The 11805-nt window shown below is 42.4% G+C and overlaps 1 protein-coding gene across 1 annotated transcript; it reads left to right on the top strand.

Moving 5' to 3' along the window:
* Positions 1-1610: 1610 nt before the first annotated feature.
* Positions 1611-2925, top strand: LOC112065981 (C-C motif chemokine 3-like). The gene is given in 3 exon segments (XM_028499482.1): positions 1611-1677; positions 2327-2445; positions 2836-2925. Coding segments are annotated over 3 exon segments (276 nt in total).
* The last annotated feature ends 8880 nt before the right edge of the window (positions 2926-11805 follow it).

Genomic DNA, 11805 nt, shown 5'->3' with positions numbered 1-11805 from the left:
CCTGCCAATGCAGGGGACAAGGGTTTGATCCCTGGTCCGGGAAGATCCCACATGCCGTGGAGCAACTAAGCCTGTGTGCCACAACTCCTGAGCCTGTGCTCTGGAGCCCGTGAGCCACAACTACTGAAGCCCGTGCGCCTACAGCCCGTGCTCTGCAACAAGAGAAGCCACCGCAGTGAGAAGCCCGCGCACAGCGACGAAGAACAGCCCCTGCTCGCCACAACTAGAGAAAGCCCAGGCGCAGCAACAAAGACCCAACACAGCCAAAAATAAATAAATTAATTAATTTTTTAAAATTCACGGTAAAGAAGAAATGCTTAGTTTCCTCGCTTCGTTTGTGCCCTACTCTGCAGCCCTGAGCTCTGACATCTCCACCTACTTCTAGGTGGCCCCCTCCTGGGGTAGAAAAAATTGATTTGGCTTTTCTCAGGCTCTTGACTGCCACTTCTTCACAGTTAGGGCAGACACCTCAGTGCCTGCTGCTTCTCTTATTTCTGTCCAGCTCTGTCACAAATTTGTTCATGGTCATGGTGACACACACAGCCAGTTTTCCTACCCTGGTATAATATCGGTATCACTCCTCCTTCCTAGAGGGCTTGTGGAGGAGAGCCAACCCATGGGCCATGGGGTGAGGGGCAGACCGGCATATTTCTTTCTGTTTTTTTCTTTCTCTTCTCAGGATTTTTTTTTGCATCTTGCTTGTTAATATTTAATATTAAAAATTAAGTCTTTTCATGTCATTCTATTTGTTTAAGAGGCTGGCACTAGGCTCTTAAACATTAGCCATTATGTCTATCAGTGGGTTTACTTTAACATTCCAGCACTGTAGAATATGTAGTTTGGTGTCAATTATTTAATCATAGATAGGTTGCACCAAATAACACCGTCCTTAAAATTTTCCGTGTTTTGTGAGTTCATTTCCATAGGATAGATTCTGAAAAAATAGAATTTCTGGCTCAAATAATATGGACATTTTTAAGGCTGGACCCTTATCCAACGTTAAATCCAGACTTCATTGTAGGTATGTGGTGAGTATTTGACAAATAGACCATTACTGGAAAGCTAATCCTTATTTCCACCATTCTTGTACCTCCAGCCTTTCCAATTCTGTTCTTTCCATCTAGGGTGCGCTTAAGCTTGGCTTATCCTTCTTGAGACTCAGTGGCATTTTTACACTTAGGACAATTGTGGGAGTCCATCAGAGCATCCTACTCCATGGAAGAAGGCTGTGATCACTCACTACAGAGAGATATCTGTCACGTGGAAAGGAAACAGCTAAGCATGATCCCTGGGCGATGCCAACTCCTGGTCCCCCATCTGGAGAAACAGCTTCCTCATAAGCACCCAAGCAAATTGGCAATTGAACCATTTCTATGTGCACCCGAAACCTCTCTAGTAACCACAGGCAACGCTGGGTTATACAACTCACACGACACCACTACACTTAAAATTCCTTGCTTAGGCACCTCCGATTTTTATGTTCCCACAGCCCAGGACCACCTATTAAAAGGAGCGAAGATAGCTCACATTCCAGAAGGAGGCCAGCAGTAGGGAGTTCCCAAGCCCCATCTCAGCTCTGTCCACGCTCTTCTGCCTGCCTGTCCCGCATCATGAAGGTCCTCGTGGCTACCATCTTTGTCCTTCTCTGCACCATGGCCCTCTGCTCTTATGCACAAGGTGAGTCTGTTACCTGCTCTCCTTTAATCGTTGCTACCCACACTCTGGTCTGAAGTCTAGCCCAAGTGCTGTGGCCTAAGAACCCCCATGTGAAATTAAAGAACCTCAAACGGGGTTTCAAAAATGACATGGTTGTTTTCTTCAAGAAGGTTCAAAAGCATCTATTGATTTGGGCTTCAGGATGGAGTTAGGAGAGGTTTTATCCTACTTTTTAGATGAGAATATTGAAGTCTAATACATTTGCTTATTAGCATGAGGTAGAATCCAGGTCTATTTAGATCCTGGTGGTAAGTTTCAGAATCCCACTTCAGCGATTCCCAAGAGTTGTGAAAATCATTCATACTTTAACTCAGCCATCTTATCCTTTAATCGATCAGAAAAAAATTCCACAAAGAGAGTTAGGAGGAGGGAGTAGACTCTCTAGGGTTTAGCTCCCTGTAGAGAAAGATAGAGACCAAAATGGAGTGACAAGACCAAAAACAAGACGAGGGAAATTAATGAGAAGCAAACAAATGAAAGAATCAAATGCTTTCCAGTTTCCTTTACCCCCAAGCCTCAGCTCTGAGCTATGCTGTCTCTCTCCACTTCTTCCTGATCCTCTGGGGCTTGCCTGGACTCCTGAGTAACTGTTGTTCTTGCTCCCTCACAGAAAGGGTTTACACCCCACCCACCTGCTTCTTCACCTACACCTCCCAGAAAATCCCCCACAGAAAAGTGGTTAACTATTTTAAGACCAGCAGCCAGTGCCCCAGATCTGGTATCATGTAAGTGTCAGTCCTCCTGCTCAGCCATGGGGAGACACAGGACGTGGAGGTGGGGGAGTATCCACAGGAGTCAGAGCAGGGAGCAGATCTCAAGCGTACTGGCTTGTGGATAAGGAGCCATCCTGGGAAGGCACCCAGCCCTCTGGGGGCTTTTTGTGCAGGCAGGACACACAGAGAGAGGCCACTGGGCTGTTTCCTGACATGGGACGGGGCCTGCCAAGAGCCAGGGAGGATGTGGCCAGAAGTAGAGGGAAGAGAGGAGAGAAAGAGACAGCAGAAAGGAGATGACCTGAGGTTATCTCCATAAATCCCATAGGGATGAAGATGAAGGGGCCACAGGTGGTCAAGAACATCCTTACTCATTCTCTATATAATACTTCTGCCCTCTCCACAGCTTATTCACCAGAAAGGCGCATATATCTGTGCCAATCCCACTGACAACTGGGTCCAGGAATACTTCAGGGACCTGGAGAAGAACCCCTGAGTGGTCCAGAAGGAACCTGTTAGAGGTGTGGGTAGATTGGGCAGCAGGGACCTGAACCAGGGGACTGCAACCCCAGAAGTTCCCTCTCCTATGAGTCCCTCTCCCCTCCACTAACCACATTCTGAAAACTTTCTTTAATTTAGTTAAGCCAGTTAAATATTGTATATCATTTTATTCATTTGATGCTTTCTCTGAGAAATCATATGACACCCTCTCATTCCCAAGCCCCTTCCCAGTCAATCATACAGTGGTTGACTCATATTTGGGATGATGGTGAATGACTATACTCCTGTATCTGGGTAGACATTGGATCAAACCCATCAACAGATGCTTACTGAGTTTTTATGAGCCTTTTACTCTGTTCAAAATGTCAGAATAATAAAGATTCTTTTTGTTTCCTAAATATATCTTGGACTTCTGGTTATTCTTTTTTTCCCCTGACAAATCAGTTTCATTGGTTGGAAAGAATAAGAAAGAATGATTAGAGGCATCTGAGTAGAAAGGGAAGGCAAGAGAATGAGGATATGTTATCCCAACAATACCAGGCTTTATAACAGGGAAACATTTCTCATAGACTAAAAAAGAAGCAAAGTATTAAAAACAAATGCAAATTTATATGCACCAGGGAAATCCATCACTTACATTGCACCAAAGCAAAGCATTCAATCATGCATATTTATGTATTTTCATAAATTCAGCTTTCTTAAGAATAAAGACTAACAGTTTTTGAGGACTTACTATGAACCACAGCCTGTACTAAGGGATTTACATGCATTGTCTATTCTTCAAAATCACTGTGTTGTATATACTCTGATTATCTTCCTTTGACATACAAGAAAACAGAGTTTCAGTGAGCTTGCCCAAAGTCACACAGCTAGTAACTTTGTGGTCAAACCTGCAGATGAGAGCAAGTCCCACACTCTAAATTAAACACTAGGAAATTGTCTCTCAGTGTTCCACCTGAAGCAGAGTTACCAGGAATGCAAAATTCTCTGATAAGAGACAGCCTACCTCAGCAAATGAGAAGTAAGGAATTGTTGGTTTAAGACCCCAGAGAGGATAGAAATCCAGAGATGTGAGCCTGGCACTGAGACCTCTTCTAGACTGAGGATGTTTGCAATTCAGAAGAGGTGGCTAAGAAGGTGAGCTGAACATTTCTCAGCCTTGCCAGGCTGGAGGAAAACAAAGTCCAGGTTTGCCCAAGTGAAGGGACTGTAAGAAACCATCCTCTGTTTGGGCTGATGGCTTAGGAGTAAAAGTAAATTAGAAGAGAACCATCCCTTGAACAGACAGGAGGCCAGCTCCAGTCACCTGGGTAGTTTAGAAAATCTCATACTCTAAAATGTTTTAAACGTGATCCCAGATGCTAATGCTAATGCCTTACAAAGAAGCTTGAGCTTTTTGGCAAGGAACTGGAAACTATAATGAGTATCATTGCAGATTTGTAAAAGTCAGAAATAAATTCTGGAACCAAAAAACGCAAAAACTGAAATAAAAACTCAGAGCAGATTAAACCCGACTGAAGAAATATCGGTAAATTTAAAATATATCAAAGTGAAGCAAGGAGAAACAGAAGAATAAAAAAATACAAAAAAGAAGATAAGAGAACATAGAGGATAGAGTAGGGCATCTGTCATCTGGTTAATTGGAATCTCAAAATGAGAGAAGAGAGAGAATGAGACAGCAAATGGATCTGAAGAGATAATGGCTAAAAGTTTTACAAAACTGATGAAAGATATAATTCTGAAGATTCAAGGAGGGAAGGAGGGAGGGCATCATCCCCGTTGCTATCAGTGGGCCAAGTTTCGTGACAGCCACTCCTACCATCAGTCCTAGCCTACAGAGGAGAAATACAACTGATGCTGGTGCCTGTCTCACCAGTGAATCCTGATGGCTTTGATGAATACTGTGTTCTCTGGGACTTCCCATGGAACATAATCTGGTGGGTCTTTCAGCCTCACATGGTATATCTACTCCAGCATGCCCACTTCCATGGTCATTTTCATCCTTTCCTTCTCCATCTGTCATGGCAATTCAAGTATTTTAACTTCACTCAGCATGAACTATTGCTTTCTCCAGGCTTCTGGAGCTTTCCTGGCTGCAAATTTGCACCAACCTCTGGGATCCTTGCCAGGAAGTTATAGCCTATATCCAGAAAGAGAACTCCCTGGTCAATAAGCTCCCTCAATCCATTCTTGTGTTCCAGCTTCCTTGATCAAGCACTCTCAAAATCCAAACCCAAGGTAATCTCCCAGCTCAGGCTGGTACGTGCTTGCTAGATTTTGCTGTTCCTTTGGAGTATAGTCCCTTTTCTCCCTTATCAGAAATATAATTTACTGACATGAGAAGTCTATGTAACAAAAATATATGGAAAATATGAATGGTCTTATTTCTATTAAGGAATTAACATTAGTAATTTAAATCCTTTGCAAAAAAAAATCTTCATACCTATTTGGCTTCAAAAGCAAGTTCTACTAAATAATAATGGAAGAGATAATGGAGAAAGAGTAACTTTTTTAACAAATGGTGCCAGAGAAACTGGACATCCATAGAACAAAAACAAACAAAACCAAAAAACCTTGACCTTAACTTCACATCTTACACAAAAATTAACTCAAAGTGGATCATGGACTAAAATGTAACACATAAAATTACAAAACTTTTAGGAAAAAACATAGGAAAAAATCTTCAGGACCTAAGACAAGGCAAAAAGTTCTCAGCTTTGATACCAAAAGCACAACCCATAAAGTGAAAAATCGATAAATTGGACCTCATCAATTTTAAACTTTTGCTCTTCAAAAGACCCAGTCAAGAAAATGAAAAGACAAGCTATAGAATGGGAGGAAATGTCTACAAACCACATATTTGACAAAGGACTTGTATTTGGCGTATATAAAGAATTCTCAAATCTCAACAGTAAACAAACAATCCAATTAGAAAATGGACAAAAGTCATGAACAGACATTTCATTGAAGAGGATATACAGATGGCAAATAAGCAATGGTTTTGTGATTTTTTTTTAATCCTTATTTTTTAAAGATAAAGGTTGAAATAATGCAGTAGGCAGAATAATGACCCCCCTCCCGAAGAGGTCCATGTTCTAATCTCTAGAACCTGCGAATATGTTACATTACACAGCAAGGAGGAATCAAGATTGCTATCAACTGACTTTGAGATGGGGAGATTACCCTGGATTATCTGCATGGGCCCAATGTAATCACAAAGATCCTTATAAGGGTGGCAGGAGTGTCAGAGTTGGAGTGATGCAATGTGAGAAAGACTTGACCAGAAATTTCTGGCTACAGATAAGGAATGTGGGCAATCTCTAGAAGCCAAAAAAGACGAGGAAATGGATCCTCTCTTGAAGCCTCCAAAAAGGAAGGCAGCCCTGGAGACACCTTGATTTTAACCCAGCAAGACCCATTTCAGACTTTTGAAATAAATTTGTGTTGTTTTAAGCCACTAAGTTTGGGGTCATTTGTTACAGCAGCAACAAGAATCTAATACAACTGAATCACTGTGCCGTACACCTGAATCTTAGATGATATTATAAATCAACTACATTGATTTAATCAACTTCAATTAAATTTTTTAACAATATATAAACATAAAAAATAAGAAGCTAATACAAATACTTACAGATAAAATGATACTATGGTGCTTTTAAAACATGGCCACGATTTCTCTGACACTCCTCTCATGGAGAGGTAGGAGTCTAGTTCCCCTCTCCTTGAATCTGGACAGGCTTGTGACTGCTTTGACCAATAGATTATGTCAGAAGAGGTACAATGGGACTTCTGTGGCTAGGTCATAAAAAGCCATTCAGCTTCCACCTTATTCACCAGGAACAGTCATCTTTGACCCCTAAGACTGCCATCTGGAAGGGCCACATATACACAGCTCCAGTTGACAGTCCCAGGTGAGCCTGTCCTGCAACTGTCCTAGCCCAGGCACCAGACGTGACCAAGGAAGCTATGTTAGAAGTGGATCTTCCAGCCCAGATGGTGAGGGTTATTTTTAAACTGGACTGCTTGTGGCATCGTCATATATATCACACCTATGCAGTCAAATCAGTTGTGAAAGAACATCAGCACCTTCTGCTCTATGGGGGAGCAACAGTCAGCACACAGTTCACAGATATATCTGTCCTTGAAAGGAGGCCTGTTGCAATACAAGCTCCTGGCCACCCAGTAACTAGGGATTCTTCAGAAGGTCCTCAGAAAACAAATAATTTCATCAGAAGTGTCCCCGGGCTTCCCTGGCAGCGCAGTGGTTGAGGGTCCTCCTGCCGATGCAGGGGACGCGGGTTCGTGCCCCCGTCCGGGAAGATCCCACATGCCACGGAGCGGCTGGGCCCGTGAGTCATGGCCGCTGAGCCTGCGCGTCCGGAACCTGTGCTCCGCAACCAGAGAGGCCACAACAGTGAGAGGCCCGTGTACCTCAAAAAAAAAAAAAAAAAAAAGAAGTGTCCCCAACCAATGGAGAAATTGAGCTATTTGTGCAGATACTCTGAACCCCTCTGTTAACCAAAGGGTGTTGACAGTTCTGGGTTCTGCAACTCACAGCATGACACCAACACTATTATTAAATATTTCCCTCCAGTCACCCCCGGTTTCCGTCTTCCAAGAAAAATAGCAACGGCTTGAACCCAAGGCGGTCTCTCTTTCAAAAGTGTCTAGGCTATCATATTCTACCAAGTGGTTCAGAGAGAAAGAACAAGGCAGGTTAATTCCACTTTATAAATAAGATAATTGAGGCCATATTCACTGAATAATTGGCAAGAGGCATACTCCAGGTCTAGTTATTTCCCATTGGTGCAGGTAAGTTTAGATTCATGTCAGCTATTCCCAAAAGCCCTGCTGTTTTGGAGACATAAGAGATATCTCAGGTTTGATCTCTGTTGTTTTGTGACATCATGGGCTAGATGAAATTCCCTCCCCCAAAAGATGGTAGGCCAGATAAGGCATTTTAGTGAGCTAAGTCCCCTAAAGAGTAAGAATAAAAGCCAAAATGGAGAGATAGAGAGGAAGTGAGGGGAAATTTATTAGGAAAACCCACAAGCCCCAGTTCATTTAAGTTCCCCAATTTTAAGAAATGTTCTGTCTTTCTAGTTCCTTCTGACCTTTTGTGGGTGGAAGGCAAGGAGAAGTTGATGTTGTTTGGCTTTTGAATGATTCAGTGTCATGCTGTGCCTTCTCCTCAGCCTCCTGCTGATTTTGTAGCAGCAGCCAGTGCTCTAAGCCAATGCTGTGTAAGGGCCACTCATCCTGCTTATTCTTGGGAGGAGAAACTGGAAAGCCCCATAGAGGGGAGCTGCCTGAATGAGTATAGAGAAGTAGATTGGGCACCATGGTAGAAATACTGTCTCTGAGTCCATCACAGATACAGAAGAGACTAAGGTGTTTTCTGAGCCAGTCCAGACCCAGCACAGAACCAGGAAGAGTTGGCCAAGTGCAAAAAGAAGAGAACAGCAGGAGGGTGGAGGGGCAATATAGGAGTAGAGGTTTAAGAGGTACAAACTATTATGTATAAAATAAGGTACAAGGAGAGGACAAACATATGGACACCAAGGGGGGAAAGCGGGGTTGGGGGGGTGGTAAAAAAAATAATAATAAAAGATCTTGTATCACTGTCTCCAAAAAAAAAAAAAAGCTACAAGGGTATATTGTACAATGCAGAGAATATAGCCAATATTTTATAATAACTATAAATGAAGTATAACCTCAAAATTGTGAATCATTATACTGTATACCTGTAACTTATATAATATTGTACCTCAACTATGCTTCAATAAAAAATAAATAAATGCCAAAAAGAAGAGAGAGCAGGAGGGAAGCTATTTGAGGAGGTCCCCATGAGAGAGTCAAGGAAATTGGGGTTCCTGAGGTATGAGAGCTGATTGCTGAGAAGGTGACAGATCCTGAGATGTCAAGTCAGAAAGAATGAAGGGGTCATCATGGCCAAGAAATTTCCCTGCTGGTTATGTCCTTAATCATTCTGTTCTTCTTCATAGCTTCCATTACTAAAAGAGATCAGCTGGTCTGTGCCAACCCCAGTGATGTCTGGGTCCAGGATTACATCAAGAACCTGGAGTTGAATCTGAGGGGTCCAGAAAGAAAGAGCCAAATCCATCAGTAGATTAGGGAGCAGAAACCTGAGCCAGAAGAATGGGACCCAGCAACTCTCTTTTATGGGTCTAAACCCCACCTACCACTAACCAAACTCTGGAGTCTTCTATGTTTAAATTTTAATTTATTTAAATTATTTCATCTTTATTAATGTAATTCGAAATTGGAAATATGTTTTCTACTGAATCTTTTTCTCCAAGAAATCACATAGTACATACTTGTTCAAGGTGATGTTGAGTGCTGGTGCTAAATCGTCTCTCTAGATATTGGGCCAAATCCATCAACAAACAAGAATTTATAAATATTCATTTTTCAACAAATATTTGGACTTTGCACTATGTTATAACCCTTTGAATAATGAAGATACTTTTATTTATTTAAAAGTAAGCCTTGGGAGGACTTCCCTGGTGGCGCAGTGGTTAAGAGTCGCCTGCCAATGCAGGGGGACACGGGTTGGAACCCTGATCCAGGAGGATCCCACATGCCGTGGGGCAACTAAGCCCGTGCGCCACGGCTGCTGAGCCCGCGCTCTAGAGCCTGTGAGCCACAACTGCTGAGCTCACGTGCCACAACTGTTGAAGCCCGGGCGCCTGGAGCCCGTGTTCCGCCACGGGAGAGGCCGCCTCAATGAGGGGCCTGTGCGCCGCAACGAGGAGTGGCCCCGGCTTGCCGCAGCTAGAAAAAACCCGCGCTCAGCAGGGAGGACCCAACACAGCCAAGAATAAATGAATAAACAGATGGATTTATAAAATAAATAAATAAATAAATAAAATGAAAGTAAGCCTTGGACTTCTGGCCATTATGTTGTTTCCTTAATCATCAATAATTCTGATTGGGAAGAATGAAAGGGGAAGTTTAGGAAAACTGGAAGAGTGAGAAAAGACAGAAAAAGAGAAGACATGCCACCTTAATGACATTATGCCTTACAATGGAGACAGCACACTAGAAAGCTAAAGCCAAAATATTATGTTATAAATTAAACTATAATTTCTATTTCCTAAAATAAAATCAGCACTTTACATGAACAAAAAAGCAAGACATTCCTTCATGTGCACCTTTGTTTTTTTTTTAAAAAAAATCAATATTTCTTGAGAATAATGACATATTTATTCAGAGTCGAATATGAATTAAGAATTTTCATAGACACACAGACATAGAAAGCAAACTTATGGTTACCAATGGGGGAAGGGGGTGAAGAAATTAGGAGTTTGGGATTAACAGATACACACTCCTATATATAAAATAGATAACCAACAAAGACCTACTGTATAGCACAGAGAACTATACTCAGTATTTCTTAATAACCTATAAGGGAAAAGAATCTGAAAAAGAATATATATATATCTATGTATATATGGCCATATATATATATGTATATATATATACATATATATGTATGTATATATAACTGAATCACTGTGCTGTACACCTGAAACTAACACAGCACTGTAAATCAACTATACTTCAACTAAAAAATGAATAAAGGAAATGTGGTATATAAAAAATAATAATTTTCATGTATTGGCTCATTTCATCCTCAGAATATTACTATGATGCAAATGCTGTTGCTCCCCCAGTTGATAGATGAGGAGACAGAAGTTCAGAGAGTTTAGATTAACTTCCTTATGGCTATATAGTTAGCAGTGTTGGATAAACCTGGGTCCATCCATGTCACATGGTCTTAACCATCAGATCCCTGTCTCTCAAGGTGTTGTTCCACCTGGAACAGATTTAACCTGACATTCTCTGTTCCCTGATGTTGGTACTCTGCTTCCAGCTAACCAAGAGATCATCTGCTTGGGTGGGCAAAGGCAAGACGGTTCAAGTCCCTCTACCTATTAAGGCATCTTCACTTTGCTCATGCTTATCAAGCAAAAGTCAGAGTGTAGGCAAAGTCTCTCTGCTTGCCATCTCTCTCCCTTCCCCTTACCCCTACTCAGGTACACTCAGGGCACATCAGCAAATATACTGTTTATGTTGACTCCACCTAGGTATTGAGAAGACTCCCTCTTTCTCTGATGGCACCTCCAATCTCTACAAGTATTTCCCTTGGAGTTCTCTCATTTGCTTTTTTTAAAAAAATTTATTTATATTATTTATTTTATTTTTGACTGCATTGGGTCTTTGTTGCTGCATGCAGGCTTTGTCTAGTTGCGGCGAGCGGGGGCTGCTTTTTGTTGCGGTGCGTGGGTTTCTCGTTGCGGTGTCTTCTCTTGTTGCGGAGCACGGGCTCTAGGTGCGTGGGCTTCAGTAGTTGTGGCTCATGGGCTCTAGAGCACAGCCTCAGTAGTTGTGGTGCACGAGCTTAGTTGCTCCACGGCATGTGGGATCTTCTAGGACCAGGGCTCAAACCCGTGTCCCCTGCATTGGCAGGCAGATTCGTAACCACTGCACCACCAGGGAAGCCCCTCTCATTTGCTTTTATGGGAGTAGTGAAGCAATAACATTCCCTGCCCTGGGCACTGATTCTCTCCTCTCCCTTCTCTTCAATCTCCTGCTTCAGTAGACTGGAGGAATGTAAAGAGGTATAGGGCTAGTCCTGCCAACCCAGGGGATATCGTCTGTGGAGGAGGTATATGGAATGGTCTTTTTTGGATGAGACAACAGCTTTTTGCAGCAGGATAAATCCCAACCAACATCTTATTAAATTACACAGAAAATTTCAGGAAGATGGAGGGGAGTGACACTGCCTAAGGCTGGAGAATAAGTACTCATAAGATTACACCAGAGGGGATTCCCTGGTGGCGCAGTG

This window comes from Physeter macrocephalus, chromosome 14 (assembly GCF_002837175.3).
Source record: "Physeter macrocephalus isolate SW-GA chromosome 14, ASM283717v5, whole genome shotgun sequence".
NCBI lineage: Eukaryota > Metazoa > Chordata > Mammalia > Artiodactyla > Physeteridae > Physeter > Physeter macrocephalus.
Note: the sequence above shows the minus strand (reverse complement) of the source record. Positions and strands in the feature narration are given on the sequence as shown.